Genomic DNA, 25,552 nt, shown 5'->3' on the forward strand with positions numbered 1-25,552 from the left:
AGGTATTTAAGAGAGAACGAAGAAATATTACAAAAGTACTACTTCATGTACACAAATCCTTTTGTGCGCCTATTTACAGAGGCCTTTAAGAATAAGCAAAGTAGTACGACAGGAACGCTGATTTGCTCATAAATGCTTTTGTGATTCAGCCCCTAGATGTTTACATACTACTCTGTGCCTAGCAATGCTATGTAAGCCAGAGACCACCATTACCTGCCCCTCATTTACTACTTGCCACTTATTCCATGCTGGCAAAACCATAATATGCATCACATCCTTTCCACCAGAAGGGCCAGATCATGGTTTAAATCCTTATACTAGGGAGTCGCCTAGCACAGCTGACATAGGCAGGCCATACATGGGGCAAATCTAGGGCAGTTGCTTCAGGACGTGGTAATAAAAGGTTATTTTGCCTATAGCATCAAGCCCCCTTGAGCGCAGTAGCCTCTGATCTTTCTGCAAACCACCTCAGTGTCAAATGAGGAGCTCAACTTTGATCGCTTCAACAGCCACTTCCTGAGCCTAATACCTCCTCAACGCCTGCAAACAACTTCTCCTCCTCTACTACCAAAACCGGATTAGCATTTTCTCCTCAGAAAGCACGCCATCTACATTACCCTCCTTCGAGGGCTTTGCCACAACTCAGTCCCACCATTGCTGTTCGAGAGGCTCAGTAAAATATATAAATACAAAAACAGAGAAGCTGCAGCAAATCTGGATTTTTGCCAACAATTGTGTGCCTTACAGCCACCTTTGCCATCGATACGTTCATGTTAGAACCTCAGCAGAATTGTAGCCCCTGATGTAAATTTATCATTGCACATGATTTATACAGATTTATCACTGCCCAACAGTGGAGTAATAAAACGAGGGAGAAAAGAAATGTCTAAGTTACTTTTACAAATCGCAAAAATGTTTGCAATTTTAAATGGGAAGTGCTTAAGTACAAGTAGCAGGTCCATAGCTAGGCATTTTCTTAATATGTTCTAACAAACTACACACAAGCAGCAACATACTCTTCTTTGTCAATGGGGCTCCTGCACATGTATACATTATCGGTGGGCACCGCTGAGCATGCAACATGAAGAATAAATAAAAGAAGAGAGGAAAGTAAGACAAAGGGGGACATTATGACAAAGGGAAGGAGAACATGGAGCAAAAAGATTACAGTCAAACGAAAGGGTTTATGAAGCATGTTAAGAATAAACGTTACTATTTCTTTTATGAATGGACTTTACATCAAAACATACAGAGAGAGGGAGAGAGACGGAAAGAGGCCTGCCACTTTTTCCCCTTAGTACATACGATTGTTTATGGTACACTTCATGCCGGTCATACAAATGACAGACATATATTCACTATGATTTGGCCCAATATATAGCTTCCAGATATCAACAATATAATTTAATTACAGAATTATGTTTTTGACAGTCAGCAAGGGGTCAGCTACATAGCTGCTAACAACTTGAATTCACCGCAACAGCTCGATTCATGAACGAATCTGCTATTAATGGACATCCCACTTATAATGCTACTACCAACAATGCACATGTCTTTTACCCAATGACCAGCAGATATCACTGATGCTGAAATGACACATACCAATCCCCAGTTTTCTATCAACAAGGAGGCTTAAAGATCTTATGACATTTGAACCACATATCAGTCGCCAACATTGGAAACTTATCATGTAGGGGTATTTTTTTTGCTAAAAACAGCCAATGTCAAAATTACCTGTAGAACTCGGCTGTGCTAAAAATTATATTAAAGTTCCTTTTGTTTTAATGATCATAATTTCCCTATATCAGACTTCTTGGGGCATGCTGTGTTAAAGTACTTGCATAGTGCATGGGCATCCCTTGCATTTATAGTAGTGACAAACAAGGGTTAGCCAGATAGGAACAGCAATGTTTCCGGGTATTTCTACATTTAAGGCAAATATCCATGCACAGAGAACATGCCTGGTTGTTGGAAGGTTTTAAGCCCACTACAAATTCATTTATATGATGAAACCGAGCAGCAGTTGGTTCCATGGTTTGGTTGAAGGAATGGTGAAGAGTGTCCACTGTTACCTACCCGATGTCTATGGGTCACTGAGTAGAATTTGACCTACAGCACTTAATGCTTGACTAAATTAGTAACAGCTCTCTTTCAATTAAGAAATTCAGGGCCATTATTCCCAAAGGCTTGTGGGCACCAGTCTTAAAATGAATTAGTCACTCCACATAGAAGCAAGTGATTTGTTTGGCTGTAGGTGCCAAGCACTTCCAACACCTCAACCTGGAGGACACAAAAGCATTGGCCATAACAATTACATGATGCAGGAAAGGCAGATAGGGAAAATGTATTCTGAAAACTAGCAACTGAAAAAAACACTTTTCACTATAGATCAAATTGTGTTGACCTTGGTAGTTGAAATGAATGAAATGAAATGAAAACGGGATTTCTAGAGCGCATGGCTGCCCGGGGGCGTCCCAGCGCTGGGATTGTACTAGCCATTGAGGGGGAGGCAAAAAACGGGAAAGGAATAGGCAAATTATTGTGGGAACAGGTGAGTTCTATCTCAAAAATTACCCCTGGGACGCAAACTGGTTTGATTGAGGAAGGATATGCATCACATTCATCTAATCACAAAAAGGTCGACTAATTCTCAGTACATTTATTAAATAATAAAACCTTTGAGGAAGAGTGGCTGAGGCAGTCTCAGCTGAATAAGTTAAGATATCTACAGCATATGCATGTTTCGGGAAATGGAAAGTTAGGACAGTTTTGAAACCAGGTGCATGTTGCATGATACTCATACATAATCACGTCGACTGAAACAAAGTCTTATTGCAAAAAGCAAAAAAATCCAGTGATCATGCAAAATTCTACCTAACAGAGTCGAGCCTCGTTAGCATACGAGTTGAAAGCCACCAGAGGTTTAAAAAGACCATTTCACTTGTACCACCCCTCATTAGACATTACATACAGTGGATACTAATGTAACAATGGATTTGTTTGTGTTACGTGGTCTAAAATAGGGTTGGGAGAGGCTAAGGCAGCCATTACTTTTTATGAATTTTGCACAGCTGCGTTACTGTGGTTGATTCATCAGTTTAATGGTGAATGACTACCAAGTTACTTATCTTTGATAACACCTTATTTGTGGTAGATACTCTATTTAACCGCAGACAGTAGATTCCTCACCTTTAGAAAATCCCTAGGAGCCAAACTGGATTCATAAGATTTAACAGCAATACCCACAGATACCGGTAGGTGGCATTGTGCGAATCCAAACAGACTTTACTCTTCTCCAGAAATGAAGGGAGCAACATGTAAGTACCACCCCTGCGTGCTGACAGTTACATTCTTGACTCTGTCCATGCCCTGGGACATGGAGCCCAACAATATAGCTGTGTGCATACTCCTAGATTGGGAATTGTTTAGACTGGAATGGAGACCATTCCACAGAACAGAGAAGATGGGTACCTGCAGGATCGAATGGGCAAAATGTCCTTCCCTTCAGACCTGTCAAGTCAGTAATGCTTTGTGAATTAATGCACAGATGCCCAAGTAATGGCCAGACAGATGTCAAGGACAGGCACTCTTCGTGCCAATCCAGTGGTAGCACCTTGACCCTGGTGGAACGAGCCCCCAGTTGTTTAGAATTATATTTCTTGGAAAAGCAGTTTTTACTGCAGAGAACTAGCCACCTTGACAAAGTTCTTTCTCTGCACTGTCTTACTTTACTTCACCCCAAAGCACCCTACAAAAAGCTGATTGTCCATCAGATGGTCTTTGGTGCAATCAATGTGAAAGCTGAAGCCTCTTTTGTGGTCTAGCCGATGTCCCCTCACCTGTTCTTTCGAAGGGTGAGGCAGAGCAAAGAATGTTGCTCAGTGATGGATTACCAAACACGAAAAGAAGTCAAAACGTTTGGCAAAAAGGCTGCCCTGGTCCTCAACACAAGTTTGTTTATAAAAAAGTGGTGTAAGGTAGCTGCACCAGGAGAGCCTGGAGCTAACTCGCGGGATGTGCTGAAGTGATCACAATGAGGACAATATTTTTGAGAGTCAGAATATAGAACAAGCAATTGTGATTTGCCTGAAGGGGGTGAACATGAGGAATGACATAACCAAATTATGATTCCACTGTGGCATCACAAACGGTTTGGGAGGTAACATGTGTTACAAACCTTTAATAAAATTCATCAAAATAGGTGATGTAAACAAGGACTGCTGGTCCGGGAAACACAGAAAGGGCAAAATAACTGACAAATAACCTGTAATGGTGCCCACAGCAAAACCGTACTGAGTCAAAACACAAAAAGTAAAACATCCCCCAATTTGGCTTGTAGGGGTCTGCATTGCAGACTTCACACGAGGCAACAAATTTGTCCCAGCGCTCAGGGTAAACAGACTTCGCAGAGGGGCACATGGTTGCGAGGATAACATCCACAACCTCGGGTGGTAGACCAAACACATCTAAACAGTTGGAGAACAGGGAGAGATTGCCGTCCAGTACACATTCTCAAGACATGTATTAATTTAAATAAAGTATACAATTTGATGAAGGTTTATGGTAGTGTAGTAAATCCCTGTATACCAGTCAGTCACTAGGAGCATCACCTCGTAGATGCACAAGCCCACACTCACCCAAGGGTGGCATGCTTCGTCATTGGGTCTTGCCTAATTATTGGAAAGGTGCTGCAATGCCAAACGAACCCCTCAAAGGGGCTCTTTGCCAGAGACCTTATTTTCGCCGAGTGGGATCGTAAGGGTGCAACCTTAGGTGTGTGAATGAATACCAGCAACTGATTTGGAAGATTAATGTAGGGTAACAAAAATTGAAATGCTATTGGTCGACCCGGAACCGCAGTAACAACTGTTTAACTTCAGGCCGGGCATATGAAAGTATGTATTTTGCATGTCCAAGGTACAAATACAGTCATCCAGATCTGGGAAAGACAGAACTTGGGCCAGTGACAGCATTTTAAATTGGTCTTTCTGCAGAAAGGCGTTCAGAGAGTAAAGATCTAAAATAGGACAAAGTCCTCCATCTTTCTTCGCCATGAGGAAACAGAGAGACTAAAAAACCGTCTCCATTTCCAAGGCTGGCACCCTCTCGAATGCCCCTTTGGACAGTACGGCCTGGACCTCTTGTAGCAAGATGGAGAGGTGCTACTCTGAAAACTGCTCTGATGTGGGAGGAAGGTGTGGAGGATCGGAGAGAGACAGAGGCATAACACTGCTGGATGATATGGAGGACCCATTATCAGATAGGGAATGCCACAGTGTGAGAAAATGTCTGATTTTGCTTCGACACAGGTGATTGTATGCCACCTATGTCCTCTTTATCTCCTTCCACAGCCACAAAATGACTGTGTTGGGGGGAGGGGGGTCTGACACGGTTTATAGGTCAGACCTCTGGAGTACCCTCTGAAAGAGCAAAACTTACGTGGAACACTGACTAGCAGGGGTGGAAAGGCTCAAAGAACACACTGCGGCTCAGCTTTCCTTAAAGTGTTCGAAGGTGGAGTCCGCTTTCTCACCAAATAGGCAGGACCATCGAAAAGCATATACCAAAGCAATACCTGCACATCTTCATAAAAGCCAGTGGATCGCATCTGCGCATATCGGCCAAGCACCACACTAGTGCCCACTGATTGCCCCATCTAATCTGTAGTGTCAAGGTGAGCCCTAATTAGTTTTTACTTTGGTGGTAGAGGAATGGACTATCAAACTTTCAGGAGTAGGATGCTGCAACAGAAAATAAAAGTTGCAAGGTGCCAGTCTGTGGTATCTGGCCACGTGCCTATTCACCAGTAGGCAAGACAAGGCTTAGCACAAGAGCCCATAAGAGTATCAGTCAGGGCTTCAATAAAAATCAAGCAAGGGCTCAGATGACGCTGGCCCAGGGCAGAAATCCTCAGTAATGACATTTGTCTTGACTTCAGCAGAAGGCAACTGTAAGTCAAGGACTTCAGCTGCACATCAAATCCCAAAGGCAAATGAAGCGCTGTCCTCCATTGGGCAATAAATCAACCCAGCAACAGGGGAAGTATCAAGCCTACTGGCCTCCTGAAAATCCATTTAAATACTGTAGTCATCATAAAGAGGGGGTGTTTTGCATCAGTAACAAAGTATAGGTACAGAGTGAGCTGGAGTGGGAGTGGAGTCACTGCGCAACCTCAGTCAGGGGTGAGACAGATTCGATTAAGCGTTGGTTACTGGAGTCTTTAAAGAAAAATTGCCAGCAGGGGATTTGTTTGGTGCTTTGAGTTTCACAGTATCATGAGATCTATATTACTTAAATCAATGAGCTGAATAAAACAGTAACTGTGCAATGTTTTGTAAATGTTGAGAGAGATCAAATAGAAACTACCACACTAGCTCTATGATCTGAATGAGGACTTAAACTAATTAGTGATCACTCCTGTAATTATATACAATACAAGGTGTGTTAAATGAAAGAACAAAAGTGAAGCAACACGGAAAGGTTTGTTCTTGAAAAAGGTTATAGTTTATATTTGTATAGAAATGAATTATCAACAAATGAAGGGTACACAATTAGTAACGATTGCATATATATCTTAAGTAAATGGAACTGAAGAAACAATCATTAATACAAAAGAAAACAATCCAGTCTAGAGCAACATAGATAAAATGACTTCTTTTAAAAGATCATAAATAGAAAGTCAAAAACAAACAAAGGACTTTGATTGATGTGTCGACGTTTCGGTCTCAGTGGTGTGATCCAGAGACCATCATCAGGACAAGAAGATAAGGCAATGAAGATGACCCTTATAATGTATTAAAGACCCAGAAATTGATGAACTCAGGTAAAAAAATCAAGGTTCATGACCTTGAGGGAAATGCAATTTATACCCTTTGGTTGTATCCATAAATCCAGGTTAGGTCACAATTGAATCCTTAATGGTAAGGTGAGAACGTGACATCAATGTCAGGAACCACGAATGTTCACGAAAGGTAGCAAACGTCTCCTCCGTTATGGGTCAAGGTTCATTTCCCTCAAGGTCATGAACCTTGATTTTATACCTGAGTTCATCAATTTCTGGGTCTTTAATACATTATAAGGGTCATCTTCATTGCCTTATCTTCTTGTCCTGATGATGGTCTCTGGATCACACCACTGAGACCGAAACGTCGACACATCAATCCAAGTCCTTTGTTTGTTTTTGACTTTCTATTTATGATCTTTTAAAAGAAGTCATTTTATCTATGTTGCTCCAGACTGGATTGTTTTCTTTTGTATTAATGGATTGTTTCTTCAGTTCCATTTACTTAAGATATATATGCAATCGTTACTAATTGTGTACCCTTCATTTGTTGATAATTCATTTCTATACAAATATAAACTATAACCTTTTTCAAGAACAAACCTTTCCGTGTTGCTTCACTTTTGTTCTTTCATTTAACACACCTTGTATTGTATATAATTACAGGAGTGATCACTAATTAGTTTAAGTCCTCATTCAGATCATAGAGCTAGTGTGGTAGTTTCTATTTGATCTCTCTCAACATTTACAAAACATTGCACAGTTGCTGTTTTATTCAGCTCATTGATTTAAGTAATATAGATCTCATGATACTGTGAAACTCAAAGCACCAAACAAATCCCTTGCTGGCAATTTTTCTTTAAATACTTTAACTGCCCAAGCCCGCAAGGGTTTATTGGGTTACCCACCGCTATCAGAGGTTACTGGAGTCGGCAAGGGCTCAATCTCCTGCGGCAGCAACGTCTGCACCAGTGCCAAGAAAAAAGGAAATAGCTCCAGGTCTTGGAGTCGGAGTGGAGGTCAGCACTAGGGTCAGTGTGGAACCCAATGCAGGTTCAAGGGGTCAGATGGTGCAGAGGATGGACCTGCTGATGGTAACTAGACTGGAGAATAGCACTCGTTACTTAGCATGCGTTTAGTACGCATGCCATTATAACGCTGTCGTTAGTACGACAGCGTTGTTAGTTCGTATACCTTTATAACGCAATTCGGAACAACGAATTGCATTAGGGGGCGCTGGATGTTGGAATAGTGTAATTTACTATTCCAACTCCAGTCTGTGCGGACACTAGGGAAGGTGTTGGATTTTAAATCCAACACCTTCTCCCCCCTAACGCAAGTCGTTGTTCCGACTTGCAAAGTAAAGGTATGCGAACGAACAAAGCGGTCGTTATAATGACCGCGTTGTAATGACATACAAGGTATTGCATGCAAAGTAAATGCTGTTCACCAGACTGGAGGCCCATGCGGATCCTTGGAGCCCGAAGGTGTGCCAGAGTAAGTGGGAAGAATGTCAAAAGTACGTAGCATGGCCTCCCTAAAGGCCTCAACCTGCTGCAGCATTGCTGAAAGCCTGGGAAAGAATGTGCCCAGCAGGACCAGGTGAAGAATCTGCTCCTCGGGCACGAGCTCAATTGGTACCTGGATGCCCTTCTGAGTTCTCTTTAGACAGTGGCAGGATGGGGCAGAGTCCAGCTTCAACTTCTTATGCTGCTCTTGTGTTCAACTTACCAGACGAAGTCGACCGCAAAGAAGTCCTATTGCAGGAGCGGCTTCGAGAGTGGCAACAAGTCTTTGCACTCGACCTGGAGGGGACTTGCATGAGGTCTGCAACTTTTCAGTGTTCGGTGCTTCACTTCAAGATACCAGATTGCCTTCAGGTGCATGATCGACCATCCTTTAAATGACTTAGAGTCGTGCCCCAAGACCAAGACAAGAGGCAGACCTCGTGCTGGTCCAACACAGACCTCAGTTTCTGAAAATCACGGCACGGTCTGAAACCTGTAGTCTTGAGTGGGAGCATCATTCCCTTGCACACCAAAAAGGGAGCAGATCCCCAGTTCTGCACTTAAAGGCGTGGTAAGAAAGGAACTAATATGGATGCACAGGGGTGGCTCTTGTATATGGTTCGCTCTTTCTCTTCCGGGGCAGACTAAGTCCAACACGGTTCAGGCGTGTTCATATGAGCGCCGGTTTTCCACACCACGTGCTGTTCTCACCAGTCCCCTGTTGGGTATGGAAGACAAACAATCGTGCTATAGTTGATTTCCATAGTCAAGGTCCTTTAGGTTCCGATCTGGTTGGTGACCTTCTGGAATACCGACACAGCAGTGGAGACACTCCACGAGATAGAAAGCACTCCGTTCCGATTCTGTCCCACTTGCCATGCCAAGTATGTGAGGTCAGGTCGGGGGCGGAGCTAGCCAAGCCTGAAGAGGGCCGATTTCTGAGTGAGCTCCTTCAGTCACTCCAAAATCCTGCATTAATCCTAAGCTTCAATCCTCCTCATGAGCTATAAACAAGCGGTGATGTTGAACCAGAACATTTCCCCGATCCAATAAGCTGACTACTGTGTTCCAAGGTGCCAGAGGGCGAAGAAATTACTATTGCATGCTCTCTGCTGCAATGCGGCCTGTGCAGCGACTATGCGAGTAACCTGACTGCCGACAGCGACGGGCCGTGGTGGGCGTGCTTCAATCGAGCCGCGCTGGAGGTGGTGACTGGATCTGTGTGAGACGAGCTGCCGACTGCCTACGGAGTGCTACGGATGCCCATCTCCAAATACTGGGACGAGAGACGGCATTCACTGAGCCCACAGCCTCACCGTGGATGTGATCCAAGAGTAAGGTAACCAGTGCCCCTGGGGAGGAGACTGAGCAGAAAGGCCGCCTGCTGTACGCGGCCTGTGTCTAGCAGATAGAACTCGTCGGTTGCTCTGTGACTAGCGCGCTCTCACACTGCCATATCTAGACTGACATTGCGAGGACACTAGCGTACACGCTACTGCCCGCATTCGCACACCGCTTGCTACAGGACCTCCGCAGGCGTGGTGAAACTGGCTTGAATATGGCGCCTGCAAACTTACACTGCATACCGCTGCCCCTTTGATCGGCGGGACAGCTATGGCCCGTGGTGCGGGGCCCTACCCAAGCCACCCGCCCTCTTGTAGACCCACGGGCCGCATTGGACTGGGGGACTCGTGCCAGACCGACTGCTTAGAAGTGCTGGGCCTGACACGAGGTGTGCAAGCTGAGAAAGAGGGCATGAGAGGCAGGCGTCCCCTGTACATGTGTAGCCTGAAGGAAATCAGCATCAGCTTTTTTCCTTTTCCGAATCAGCTGCGGGGTGCTTGATGCTCCATAGGTTCCTGCTGGGAGACACACTACAGGGACTTCATGATTGACCTCACAGGCTCCCCTAATACCAGCGCCATTACTGCAGTAAATTCGCGGAGGGTGTGTTTATTCCCTGCATACCCCTAGGTGCCCGGCACAGCATATTCCTCCAACCTCCTCTCTATCGCTGTAATTAACCCTGCTACGCCCATACATATCTCCTGGTCTGGTTGCTGGTGACCCACAGCGCTACAGCATTCACAGCGCCTAGACTGATATACACAAATCCACAATGGGTAGACCTGACAGAAACCAACCAAAAATAAATTTTGAGCAAACCAAGAAAAATACAGACCGTGAACTGGATGGGCAAAATGATACATGCAGGCGGCGTCCTGCACAGGTGGTTCTGCTACTAGTGATATCCAGACCATGTTCTCAGCGATACAAGCCTCCCTCACTAATATAGACAGCAAAATTGACTCCCTATAGACCGCATGTCTGAGAGGCTGGATAGGCATACTGAAAGAGTAGATGTGGCGAACGGCGCATCTCTGACTCTGAAGATGCCCAAAGACAACTAGAAACCAAGCATGGTAAAATGTATACCCACCTGAAGACCGAAGATCTAGAAACGACATCAAGCCGCAGTAATCTACGCCTTATGGGAGAAACCTAAACTACCAATACAGGCCCCATGGAGCAATATATTAAACACTTACTCATCGCTCTAATGGGCAGAGACAACTTTTCCGACGTTTTCATTGTAGAGCGGGCTCATAGATTGCTGGCTCCATCTCCACCGCCTGGATCCAGACCGCGTCCAATAATTGCTAAAGTGCTAAATAACAGAGACCGTGATGCCGCACTCCGCAAAGCACGTGAGCTGGGTAAACTGACCTACCAAGGCATGGACATCTCCATATACCCTGACTTTACCCCGCAAGTGCAGGAGGCCCGAAAGACGTTTGTTACAGCCAAAAAGATGCTATGGGATCACAGTATACCATATGCAATGCTCTACCCAACTAAGCTGAAAATAACGGAGGGTGTAAAGTCCGAGATATACACTGAACTGAAAGACGTGCTCAAGTACCTAGGACATAAAGGTCTTCAACCCCCGCACCAAAAGTCATCTTGAGGAAGTCCTGATGAGCATGCGAATACTACCGAAGTTGAATGATGGCCCACTCTCTATTTTGCTGATTTGCTTACACCACCACATACCTCGAACTGTATGTGCGTGCCTATGCACTGCCAGAGATAGATGAACATTATAACTCTCTAGATAGAGATTGGCAGGACTCTGACATTGCATACTGACAGGGTGCTTCTGTATTCCCTTAACTATGTTCACTTTACCGTGTTACTTTTGTTAACTATCCGATTACATTGTACTGCATTGGTTCTGATGTTTGGAATGTTGCCACATGTTACAGAGGGACCCCCTGGTGGACATCGCCACAGCAGTATCCTCCGAGCAGGTCTTGCCCCAGTGTGTATACCATACCAATCTTCCTCTCTGTCCCATTTAGATTGTATGTGAGGGGGGAATCTCTGGTTGATTATGGGAATTGTCTTCGTCACAGTTGGGTTGATGAAGTGGGAGGGACGGGTCGGGGGGTAGGGGTGCGATTAATACGGAGTTGCATGTTCTTTTTGTCAAGTCACCATACAGTTGCTAAAGCTTTGGATGTCAATGCTCGTTAACATTGCATGCACAAACAATCTGCTAGATGCTATATCTGGAAACACATTGACACACGCTAACAATAGCCCTATCCCATTAAAATTGATCACCTGGAATGTACGGGGACTAAATAACCCTAGGAAAATCAGACAGGTATTAGCGTATTTAGACAGGCATGCTATAGATATAGCCATGCTCCAAGAGACATTTTCCACCCGCTAAAGCTGAAAAACTAGGAAAGCGCTGGGCAGAACTAGTAATTTCCTCATCATACTCTAGTTATGCACGTGGGGTCATCACCCTGATAAGGAAAGGAACACAGTTCACCCTGGAGCGTACTATCACAGACACACAAGGGAGGTATGTTATCCTGACTGGATTATTATGAGGCATCAGGGTAGGCCTCGTCAACACATATGGCCCTAACATAGATGACCCTGACTTCTACATGCAACTATGTACAGAGATACGAGGACTACCAACAATGGAATTAATGTGGGGCGGTGATTTCAATGTGGCACTACACTGTACATACGACAGATCGCAAAATACGACCAAGAGGCACCAGCGTGCAGCTGCAGTGATTTTTAAGGCTACTACCAAACGTCTACGCTATAAAGCCTGCCAGGGTATAGCAGGTTTTCTTGGCTCACTACAGCCTTATATTAGGATGCCCCTGGGTCCATATGCCACTTTCAAGGAAAAGTGTCTGCAGTTACATTGGCCCAAAATTGCTGGTGTGCATGAAGTCCCATCACCTTTTTCATTGCATCAATTAAGCTTAAACTCCCAACTGCTATAATGGGCATCTGATCGAAGTCGAGCCCAAGCAGGGCCTTCAAACTGCACTCAGTTTAATAGTCCTTAATTACGTTTCAAAATGTATTTTCGATGTGGCTACTGGCCAAGTTACATTTAACAACAAAGGGCACCACAGTCAGTGTCACCTTGTTGTCCAGAAACATTGAGCCAATTGTTAGCCTAACAGCAGAGGCGGCTATTTATTAAAATATTCTTGCAAAAAAGTACTTTGAATTCTTTCTAGTTTGAGACAGAATATTCGCACAGGTCAAGATCAGTATGGACACCTTGGATATATACTGTGCTCGTAACATTCTTGAGCTTCTAGGGCACTAGAGTTATCATATTTTATAACACCAGCTGTCACCGCTCAAGTTCAATGTCTATCATGTTTAATAAAAACTGGCTACCTGCCCGCGGTTAAAAAATTACCTGGTAAGTTTTGCTGAACGTAATAACTCCTTACAATAAAGGCTCACGTTTCTACTTGAAAGTATTACAGCCACAAAGCCTCTGCGAGACTTATTGTAATCTGAACAAAATGAAGCCATCTAGAAGAGATTTTAATTCTGCAATAATAGTTTGACCAAGTGTCAAGGGAATACCAACCCATCCAAATTTTCCTAATATCACAATCAAAACTAGCAGATACCAGAGCTTTTTAAGAAAGGCCTGCACACAGTACATCGACTCGGACCTTGGTATATTAAGATTACTATTTCGTGACTTATAAAGTTCATAATAGCACTGAGCTTAAAACAAAATCCTGCTTGGTAGGTAAGTATGTTTTTCCTATAAACTCTGACTTTTGGCTTTTAACAATTCAATTGGGTGTAGAGCTTTCCAGAAATTAAGCGATGTGGGTCTGTAGAGTCTCGCCACATATTGCCTCCTTTTGTTGAATACTGGCACAATAATCCCAAAGGTCCAAGATTCTGGAGCCACTACACTGACACAAAAGGATTTCTATAGTGAGAACTAATTTCTAGAAGTTCTATCAGTGCCATTTTCCTGGCCATGTTTAGTGAGGTAAAGCATAAGAACATCACACATCTCAGTTGGTTTACAATTCAAAGGCATCTTCTGCTTGGCTGCCACCCAACGGCGCTCAGTGAGCCGTCTTTACTGTACAATCCTTGAAATCCCTCACAGTACTTGCCCTAGGAGCCAACATCCACCAAAATTCCTTAGAGACGACAGAATACAATTATCAGTATCTTTTAAAAGTACAGGGAAAACGTCTGCCCACATTCATGATTCCGTTCATCAACATCACATTTTGAGGGATTTTGTTTATCTAGCCAGGTTAACACCCCACCCTTGGCTTTAAATTGCCGATCACATTCATCCCTCAAGCTAGCATGGCATGTAACATAAGTGGACATTCTAACAAAACTACTTACCAAACCTTCTGTCACCAAGTCCACTGTGCCAGATCTACAAGCTGAAACCTGGCGTTCATTATGATGACTGTACCGTCTTAGCCCCTCTCCCTCCCTAAGTGAAGAGCTCACAATAATTCCACACAACCCATCTGTGGCACTCAAGTGTTCAATTAAATTATTATATAAACGTTATACATAAAAATTACATGTGAAACAGTGTCATATGGAACAACCAAACAAATAGAGCGAGGAGAGAGGTACATATATGGATGCCCCTTTAATGTTGGACTATAACAAATTCTGAAAGCACTTAAAATGCTGCTAGGAAAATATTAAGCCACAACATTCCCGCAATAACAGTAGCATAGGCAGTCCATTTTATAAGAACACTAAACTTGCTTCAAGCAGAACTGTACTATTGCTATGCTACACAGAGGCAGGAGCAGCACACATCAAGATTGTGTTAAACATACCTGTGTTGTGTGAGTACATTTACAGCCGAAGGGTGATTGGCACAGTAAGCAAGGTAAAGACTTTTCATTTGTGACATCAGATTTAGAAAACATCCTCCAACCCTCTGCTGTGCTTCAGGTAATCTGAGTGAAAAATACAACAAAAATATTTATGAAATGATCATACAACACTGATTGATCATGACAATCAGACCAAACAAACCAACTTTAACTGAAACAACAAAAGGGAAAAACAGAGAACAGTGCTTGAATGATACATCCATTGAGATACTTCTAGGTCTGTGAAAACAGAATAGGTAAAATAAGGCTAGGTAAACAATCTCAAAAAACAAAGTCAAAGAAAGTAAAGACAAATACATTTGAGAATAAGTTAAAGCTTATTCAAATACCAGGAATACAATTTAAGACTGTGGAAGACGTGTATTTGATTGAACCCAAATACATGTTCTCTTAGGACCATGGCGCACTGGCGATAACAGGGATTGCCTGGGCGCGCACACAGTGGTACAGGTGATGGTTGGCCCATGACAGCAGGAGCACAAGAGGTGGGTAGGGCCTATTAGGTGAAAGGTCAAGCTTTACTCCTCACACACAAGTTCCAAGTAAGCTTAAGCAACAACAGGGAGAACCGATCCATGCCCAGCTTGTTGTATGGTGTTTTTGGCCAATACAGTCCATGCTCTTCACATCCCACACATTGACTTTGTTCGCCCTCCGGATTGCGTGACAGGCTTCCTTTCATTACATACTATTTAATTTACTGAACAAGGCTCTGTTTTTTCTCCCCCTGCCTCTATGTAAGTCTAGGAGGAGGGCTGCTTCAGGGTAAACTGGATGCTTGTCAGAGCGCTCTTCTGCGGTGAGTGGTAAGCTCCATGCTGTGGTGTGTCCACTTAAATTCTCTGATACCACTTTGAGTATGGATACCCTGTACTGTTCTAGGATTCCTGTTGACTGGATTCAAGGTGGTCTGTAGTTATTGTATTTTATAAAAAATAAATGTCTGTTATTTAATCCTATCATGGATCTTTGTGGTGCTACATATAGGCGAGTATGAGTCTTCAAGGACTTGGTTGTTTATTCCATTACACTAGGGCTACCTCGTTACCCACTGTTCTGCACCAAAAGCACCATTAAATATTTAAGATGTTGATGCAATTTTCTTTGCATGTGACTGCAGCATGTTTAAGCCAACTTGTTCAGAAAGGTTTTCACAAGTAAGATGGTGAGGGAACATTGACAGGCTGTTGAGGTAGCAAACCATATCCTATTATACAGTTTTGGTGCTATTATGCATGTGCAGTGACAAGTTGTTGGCTAATATTACACATAGAAGGGCACTGTAGATAATGTACTGCACTGCAGTGCTTCTACCTCGGTTTAAGGGCACCTGGGGTTTTGCACTGCACATTATGGTGCACCTACCTTGGTTTAAGGGCACTGAGGGGTATGCATTGCACATGGCGGTGTGCACTCTGCCCCTTTGTGGAATTCCACAGAATCTTGCTCAATTTTAATGTAATTCAGTGGAATTCCACTGAATGAAACTTCGCCCATCCCTACATTTCATCACACACTATACGCCCAGCTTCACTTGTGTCAACTGTACACCACACTCTGTATTCCAAAAATGGAGAGGCCTGGAGTGGGCAAAGGAAAGCAGACGGTAGTAATGGTAAAGAGGTCAGAGACAGCTACTACATGTATCTGATGTGTCACTACGCTTACGTCCAACTCTCTAAATCTGCCATTCTGAAATTCTAGAAACAGAGCACAGAAAGCTGAGAGGATGATGCCAAACAGTAACGACTCATAATGAGTCATAAAATACATGCTAAGAAAGACAGGTTGGATGATTAAGAAATGCAAAAAACTTACAATGCAAAAAACTTACACGTACAGAAGAATTTACAGAATTAATTTGGGACTGCCATTTTTTCGGCTTTTTAGATTGTGAAACGTCATGGAAGTAGTCCCTGCTTTTCTGACTGAACACATTTTCAGAGGGATGGAAAAGGTGACAAAAAATACAGCACAAACGGTACTGAATGCTTTGAAAGCATGAAGGTTAACTATAATTACATCATCATACATGAAACTTCGGGACAAATAAGAGCGTGCAGACCTAGGAAATGATGCAGGCCAAGATGCATGATAGTTAATATGAAAATACATATTTCAAGTTTGTGAATGGGTGGATTGACTATCAACCTTGTCCAGGAGAATTATCGACTATGTTTATCTAGTAGGGAGCAACCTAAGTACACCAACTCGGTTAGGTGCTGTAAACCAAACTGAAAAGGTACACTTCAACGCAAGGTAAGCCATGGTTCAGAGAGACGCCTTTATCCACTAGGTATGCTGTGGACTTAAAGAATAAATCAGATTAACATCGTTTTTTCCCCCACATACAGAAGTGATCCATCTCAATACACCCCAATCACTGCCAAATAATTCTAAGGTAGGTATATTCTGATACATTAATACAGGTAGCAAAGTCACAAAAAATGTTCAGCCAAGGAACTGAGCATATTTAGAATGGGCATGTTCAGAGTAGGCCCAGAAGGGCCGAATCCATGTAGAGTTTCAGGACAGATGCATGACAGAGACTTATAAACAATGAAACTAAACAAAGCACATTTGCATTGGCATGGGTTAGCCGGAAAATCTGGTACGGATCTGCAGTTCTTGGACCACCCCTCCTAAGTGATGGAACCTGACTTACTCCTGCACTGTGATCCTGTAGATTTCTTCTTGGCTGCTTTCAAGACTTCCTTATTAGAAATAAGTAACTGTATTAGAGGCAGCTCTTCAAAATATTCTGCCCTTGTGGTACAAGGTCATGTCCAAGGAGAGGACAATCATAAGCATATTCAGGTACGCAGGAAGTGATGTGCACAGTCCTTAATAGGCGCCATCACAGTGCATGGACGTTCGTTTATTTCACAACTATCCACAATAGAAGCGTGGAGCCAAGAGGGCACCGACCACTGGTTTTTAAATCTATGGCCCTTATAGGCATTGATCCGTAGCTCTAAACTGGTCACAGAGCAATGAGGATGGGTGGGTTGGTGAGGAATCTGTGGCTAGACCGAGTCTTTATCAGATGAGGCGTTACCGAAGGTAAGTAACTTGTTCATCTGACGGATACTTCTAGCTGCAGATTCCTTACCTTAGAATAGATACCCAAGCAATATCTTCCAAGAGGTGGGGCTGCTATACAGATTATACTAAGAAGTCCTGTAGGATTGACCAGGCAAATTAAGAGTCTCGCCAAACATGACTATCTAGGCAGTAGTGCTTCATAAACATGTGCAACGAAGCCCACACCTGACCGAGATCCAGGACAGGAAATGCATGAGCTAATGCAGTGGTTGCAGCTTTGGTTCTGGTAGAATGAGTGTGCAAACTCTCAGAGGGTTGCTTTTTGTCCAATACGTACCAGATTCTGATGCAGCTAACTATCCACAGCAAGATGGTCCACTACTGCACTGCCTTCCCTTTCTTGGCTCCGAGATATCCCACAAAGAGTTGATCAATCACCCAAAACTCACAAGTGCGATCAAGGTTGAACGACTACGCTCCTTTTGGGTCCAGTCAGAGGAGTCTCTCCTCTTCTATAGAGGGACAAGACGGAGTGTAATAGGTAGGCAGTAATAGGTACACAGAGTGATGAACTAGCCTACATGACAAGGAGTATCCACCTTCAAAAAGAAAGATGCCCTAGTTCAAATATGTAGTTTGTCATAGTAGAAGGTAAGGTATGGAGGATGCCCAAAGAGCGTCTGTAACTCACTGACCCTGGGGCAGACAATATCACAACTAGGAAGGTCGTTTTGATGGTCAGAAACCTGAGTGGACAGTTATGGAGTGGCTCAAAGGTAGCGCACATTAGGAAAAGGAGAACCAGTTTGAGATCCCACTGGGGCATAATAAAAGGTGCTGGTAAGAACATGTGTTGGAGACCTTTCAAGGATCTATGTAGGATTGGGGATTTGAAGAAGGATGGTGGTTCTGACAACCACATAAATGCCAAAATGCCCAAAGCAAAGTCCTGCTGGGCTAAGGAAAAAGAAACAAGAGAACCAGGGAATAGGGGTGTAGACAGAGGGTCAACATGCTTATCTGCACACCATGTCACAAACTTGCTACAGCGTCAGGCCATTACCGTCTTGGTGGAGAGATGACTAGCTGCCAAGATAACATTGCAGACTTCGGGTGGAAGAGCGCAAGCTGTCAACTGTCGCAACTCAATTTCCATGCATGAAGGCGAAGAGTTTTCAGATTCAGGGCAGAACCCTGCCCTGCTGCAATATATATACTCCCGAAGAGGCAGTCTGATCAGAGGTCTAAAGATCATGCTCAACAGCTCAGCATACAAGACTCTGGGTACCCTATCCGGACCCAGAAGAATGACTTTGGTCCGATTGTTCTTGATCTTCAATTGCACGTTCTTGGCGGAGGTGAAAAAATCAAAGGTTCTCCACATTCTTGAAAGAGATGTAACGTCATCTCCAGGTGGAGACGCCATTTGGCATCGTCGGCTGAGTTTGTCCACATGGGTATTCAGATAGTCCGCCAGGTGTTGAACCACTAGGGATATGCTGTGGTGTTCCAGCCAAGTCCAGAGGTGCAAGGCCTCGACTAATGGTCCACGCCCCACCCTGCCCAGTTTGCTGCAGTACCACATGGCAGAGGTGTGGCCTATGAACACCTGTGCCAGACTTCTCCTGATTGAAGGAAGAAAGGCTTTCAATGCCAACCGGATCATCTGAAACTCCAACCAACTGATATGGAGCCCAGATTCTGCTGGAGACCAGAGTCCTCTGATCTCCGCATATCTCAGATGGCCGCCCTATCCCAAGAATGACATATGTCACTACAGTCAGTTCTGGTTAGAGAAGAGCAGTCACTGACTCAATCGCAATTTGTTAGCCACCACTCCAGATGTTTTGCAGTACCCTCCGAGATCGGGATCATGACTGAGATTCCGCTGATGCTGTGCCCACTGGGACTTCAGGTCTCACTGAGGAGCTCAAATAGGGTAACAGGCATGTGTTACTAATAGGATGCAGGAAGCCATGAGGCCCAACAACCTCAGGGTCATTCTCATCAAAATCCAGGATAGAGGCTGAAACATAGTATCATAGCATGAATATCCTGGACTCATCGCTTAAGAGGATAGACCCAAAACTGCACTGTGTCCAGAACAGCTCAGATGAAAGCAACCATCTGAGAGGGAGTCAGTTGTGACTTTGGCATGCTGATAGGGAACCCCACTGAGTGCAGAAGTTTCACCGTAGTCTGGAGATGGGTGATGACTGCCTTGTGGCGAGCCTGTTTTCAACAGCCAATGGTCGAGGTAAGGGAATACTGGAATCCCGGACCTACGGAGGTGAGCTGCAACACCCAAGGGACACTGGTAAGACCAAAGAAGAGCGTTGCAAACTGAAAATGCTCCAGGTAACACTGGTGTGCAGGCAAGATGGAGATGTGGAAATAGGCCCCGTATAAGTCCATCTCTACCATCCTGTCCCCCGGGTCCAAGGTAGACAGGATTTGTGAGAGCATGAGCATCTTGAATTTCTCCTTTTTCAGGAAGAGTTTGAGAAGGCGCAGGTCTAGAATAGGACAAAGACATCCATTCTTTTTAGGCACAAAAATAGCGGGAACAGCAAACACGACCTACTTCTGATGCGGCCACCCTCTCTACAGCTCCCTTAGCCAAGAGAGCTAACACTTACAGACTGAGCCAGGAGAAGTGGTATTCAGTCATATTGTCTTAAGTGAGTGGCATCGGAGGAAGGGTGGTCACAAAGGGGAGGGAGTAGTGCCTTTGAATAAGCTGCAAAACTCAAAAGGTCAGATGTTCGTGACCTCCAGTGGTGCAGGTGATGGCGTATCCTGCCCCCCACTGGAAGTCTGAGATGCTGGGAGAGCAAATTAAATGGGTTTGGAGTCTGCGGCTGCCAGGGGGATGGTGGACTGCTTCGACTACTGGCTGTCTGTCACATGTGATCTGTGGGAACTGTGTCCTCTGACAAAAAGATGGCCAAGTTTGCTGGCCGTGGTGGCTGGGAGTATAGAGACACAATTTGAAATACTTTCCATGGCCACAAAAGGGGCGGAAGGCACACTGGGCTTGGCAAAGGGTCATAGAAAGATCCAAGGACCTGGCAGTAGCCCTACAGTCATTAAAGCGCTCCAGCTCTGAATCCACTTTCTCACAGAACAGACAGGAGCCAGCAAAGGTCATGTCCACGAGTGAAGCCCGGACATCCTCCGAAAAGCCAGCGGTTCTCAGCCAGGCGTGGCACCTCAGGGCCAATGACTATGACATTGTCCTGCCCATACTGTCTCTCATGTCCAGACTACATCTGGGTCTAGTGGCTTAGTGGACAAATGCTTACACTGTAGGGGCCTATGTTTGACCTCATGGCCGCAGGTTCAAATCTCGGAAGGTTCACTCAGCCTTTCATCCCCTTATGGTCGATAAAATGAGTACCTTGAGTTAGTTAACATTAAACATCTCTTATTCAGTGCAAAGATACCCACGCTTTACAAATACACATTATGCCATGCTGAACTTGGCTGGATCTCTCCCATCAGCAATTGCTTGAGAGAGTAGGGCTCGGGCCTCCTCCAATAACACCGGTAGCAATTGCGCAACAGATCATATGGTACCATGGGCCATAGAGGCACACGCTGTTCACTGACCACAGTGCCAGGCTAGCAGAAGAGAACATCCTCATCCGAAAGGTATGCCGTTTTTTGGATTGCCTATCCGGTGGAGTTTTAGGGAATGAGCTGGGGTTAATTTTGGGAGTGGAGGCCTAGACCACCTGTTTGAGGAAACTAAAGTCCATTTGGGTAGGGCAATGGCATCAGACAATTGTTCTATGCACAGGAAGCCCTGTGCAGGGTTAAGTAGTAAGGACTTCGTTAAATGGGAGTAATAGTTCTTTGGGGGACAACTCCTGTTTGAAGCATCTCAGTAAAGGAGTTTGTCTTGACTGCCACTGAGGGTTACCTTTACGAGCCCACTGCAAATGAGGCACCCTCCTCCGTAGCCACAGTAGGGGGAGAGAGTAGGCCAGTGACTGGCAAGGTGTCCAGTCCACTGGCATCAGCCAGATCCTCTTAACAGGTACCCTCAGGATCGTCGAATGTTTAATAACCATAAGGGTCAGCAGACCGAATGCAGACCGGTCACACTGATAAGGCGCTGGCTCCGATAGGGGGAGTCTGTCCAGAGTCAGCTCCGGAGTCAGACGAGGCTGTCCAGCTCTGTATCGAAGTCAGGAATGAAGATGAGGCGGAGTCACCAGTGGGCCTCTGTGTCGTTGGCACTGGAGCAGGCACCAGGGATAGTCGGGTCGCTTGATCGGCGCCGTTCTGGATCGGTCAATGGGGCCTGGGGCCCGACTGGTACGGAGGGCGAATCAGCGGGCAGAAGTCAAATTAGGCCTAGATCCTTGGGGCTCAAGGTGTCTCCAGAGGGTGTCTCCAAGGATGAGGTGCATGGCCCCACAGAACTTTTTAAGGCGGTGGTGTTTGCGCCGGCTCCTGAAAATTCAGGGAGGCGCAGAGATGATCCAGGTGCGGGCTCTACCACAGAGATAGGCTTCAAGTGCCAAAGGTCCATCGACTCATCCGAAAACTTGTGGGTGAAGTTGAAGACCTCTTCAACTATTTTTTTTGTGGGATTTACCTGACTTACCCGACAACCTGGAATGGGACGACTTTGCAATCTTGGGAACTTACTTGCAATGGAGATCTGAAGCACTGGAGTCATTCGACATCAAGTGGCGAGGAGGCTGAGAGACCACTCCCTCAGCGTCTTGGGATGGTTGGCGCAGCAATCCCGCATGTCTTGGCATCATTGTCTCGCTGAGGACACCAGAGGCAAACCAAATGCAGGTCGGTCACCAATATCTGTTGGTGACATGCACTACACGGTTTAAAAACTACCTTTCTGGCAAACATTCAGCAAATACACAGAGTCTCAAAAAATCTTTGACAAAAGGACAAAAGAAGGTCAGTCACAAAGGGACTGGGAGTAGCTCTCTCGGGATCTGTGCTGAATGGTGCAGAAAGAAAAGAACGGTCGTCGGTGCACTGGGGTGGCAACTATATAGGCACCGCGCACATCACTTCCGGCGCTGATGATGCGACGTAGAGACAAATAATGCCACCTACTGGTGTGGAGGGGAACTGCTCATCAAAAGTTACAGGATCCAGCCTGACTCCTGGAGAATATTCTTAGGTAAGTAATCTGCATCTAGAAGTCTCTATCAGATAGCATTTGTGCATACAATGTACAATACCTCATTAGAGCATGCCTGTGCTTCTATATCTTAGCCAGGCCTATTGGCTTTGTCAATGCTGGTTTAACTTTTGTGTTAGATATCTGAAGTAGAACAAGCAAATCATTCATAGGTAGTGCCCCGTTTTTACAACATTTTTATTGTAGGAGGGGCATCGCAAACAGAAGTTGATGAAGGTCCTATGTTTAAATATTAAAATGACAGCACACAGCGAAAACCAAACCACAGGCCAGAAGCACCCAGAGGGAACAACAAGACCTCACTGCAGTCTACTAACAGTCACTAACACAGGTGCCCCCCCTATCAATCACAAATCAACCTGTTTTTGTAAAGGGGCACTCGCGTTTTCTGTAAACTAGACACAGGGGGTTGGATCCAAGGAGGTGTGGCTTGGCTTGCGTGGAATTCCCAATTTTTTCTTACCCAGAATCCCCTCAAAACCTCAGCTTAAGCTAAAAGAAAAACAAAAAAATCACATTTCTGTGTGGGATCACCGGACCAGCATAACTGTTCCTACCGCCCTGCTTTCCTCTTAGCCCCTCGATAAAAATGATACCTCACTTGTGTGGGTGAGCCAAAGGGCCAAAAACAAGTAGAGGCTGAAGGGGCGCCAAAGCGTGTCCATGAGGGGAATCTTTTTTTTTAAAATACATTTTAGGTGGACTCTGCTTTGGACACCCACACTAGTGAGATATCATTTTTATTGGGAAATCGAGGAGGGGAAGCTGGGTGGCAGAACATTTGTGCTGGAGTGATGACTCTACAACTTTCCAACACAGAAATGTGTGGAAAATGTGACTTTTTGGCTATATTTGAGGTTTGCAGAGGATTCGGTGTAAGAAAATGTTGGGGAATGCACATAAGCTTCACCACCAGCCAAGCTACAATCCACAAACACCGCCAGTCAAGCCCCAATCCACGCACATAGCCAGCCAAGCGCCATCGATGCACACTGCGAGCCAAGCGGCAGTCCACGCACACAGACAGCCGAGCGGCAGGCCACGCACACAGACAGCCAAGCGGCAGTCCACGCACACAGACAGCCAAGCGGCAGTCCACGCACACAGACAGCCAAGCAGCAGTCCACGCAAACAGAAAGCAAAGCAGCAGTCCACGCAAACAGAAAGCAAAGCAGCAGTCCACGTACACAGACAGCAAAGCGGCAGTCAACGCACACAGACAGCAAAGCGGCAGACCACGCACACAGACAGCAAAGCGGCAGTCCACGCGCACAGACAGCAAAGCGGCAGTCCACGCGCACAGACAGCAAAGCGGCAGTCCACGCGCACAGACAGCAAAGCTGCAGTCCACGCGCACAGACATCAAAGCGGCAGTCCACGCACACAGACATCAAAGCGGCAGTCCACGCACACAGACAGCAAAGCGGCAGTCCACGCACACAGACAGCAAAGCAGCAGTCCACGCACACATACAGCAAAGCGGCAGTCCACACACACATACAGCAAAGCGGCAGTCCACGCACACAGACAGCAAAGTGGCAGTCCACGCACAGACAGCAAAGGGGCAGTCCACGCACACAGACAGCAAAGGGGCAGTCCACGCACACAGACAGCAAAGGGGCAGTCCACGCACACAGACAGCCAAGCAGAAGTCCAAGCACACAGACAGCCAAGCGACAGTTCACGCACACCAACACCAAAGCGGCAGTCCATGCACACCGGCAGCCAAGCGGCAGTCCATGCACACCTGCAGCCAAGCGGCAGTCCACGCACACCTGCAGCCAAGCGGCAGTCCACGCACACCGGCAGCCAAGCGGCAGTCCACGCACACCGGCAGCCAAGCGGCAGTCCACGCACACCGGCAGCCAAGCGGCAGTCCACGCACACCGGCAGCCAAGCGGCAGTCCACGCACACCGGCAGCCAAGCAGCAGTCCACGCACACCGGCAGCCAAGCGGCAGTCCACGCACATCGGCAGCCAAGCGGCAGTCCACGCACACCGGCAGCCAAGCGGCAGTTCACGCACACCGGCAGCCAAGCGGCAGTTCACGCACACCGGCAGCCAAGCGGCAGTTCACACACACCGGCAGCCAAGCGGCAGTTCGCGCACACTGGCAGCCAAGCGGCAATCCATGCACACCGGCAGCCAGGCGGCAGTCCACGCACACCGGCAGCCAAGCGGCAGTCCACGCACACCGGCAGCCAAGCGGCAGTCCACGCACACAAGCAGCCAAGCGGCAGTCCACGCACACAGGCAGCCAAGCGGCAGTCCACGCACACAGGCTGCCAAGCGGCAGTCCACGCACACAGGCAGCCAAGCGGCAGTCCACGCACACAGGCAGCCAAGCGGCAGTCCACGCACACAGGCAGCCAAGCAGCAGTCCACGCACACAGGCAGCCAAGCGGCAGTCCACGCACACAGGCAGCCAAGCAGCAGTCCACGCACACAGGCAGCCAAGCGGCAGTTCACGCACACAGGCAGCCAAGCGGCAGTTCACGCACACAGGCAGCCAAGCGGCAGTCCATGCACACCGGCAGCCAAGCAGCAGTCCACACACACCGCCAGCAACCAAACGACAGTCCACACACACCCCCAGCATCCAAACGACAGTCCACACACAACGCCAGCCAAGTGACTGTCCACACACTCCGCCACAAAATGCCAATCCACACACACACAGACAGCTAAACATCAGTATACGAAGACCATCAGCAGAACTACAGTTCTCTCACACACACAAATTTTCCCTGGTAGTTTTCTGCCCCCATGGAGGGAGATTAGCCTAAAAATACTGTTGATC

General features: G+C 46.0%; 1 protein-coding gene across 2 annotated transcripts in view; it reads right to left on the reverse strand.

Annotated features, from left to right (window-relative positions):
- ARHGEF7 (Rho guanine nucleotide exchange factor 7) overlaps positions 1–25,552 on the reverse strand; it is a 1,058,374-nt gene that overhangs the window by 615,876 nt on the left and 416,946 nt on the right. For both annotated transcript variants that reach the window (XM_086934741.1, XM_086934740.1), the window contains exon 9: positions 14,466–14,588. In XM_086934741.1, the coding sequence (XP_086790867.1) occupies positions 14,466–14,588 (123 nt within the window). The remainder of the gene's footprint in view (positions 1–14,465; positions 14,589–25,552) is intronic.

The sequence above is a fragment of the Lissotriton vulgaris genome, chromosome 8 (genome assembly GCF_964263255.1).
Source record: "Lissotriton vulgaris chromosome 8, aLisVul1.2, whole genome shotgun sequence".
NCBI lineage: Eukaryota > Metazoa > Chordata > Amphibia > Caudata > Salamandridae > Lissotriton > Lissotriton vulgaris.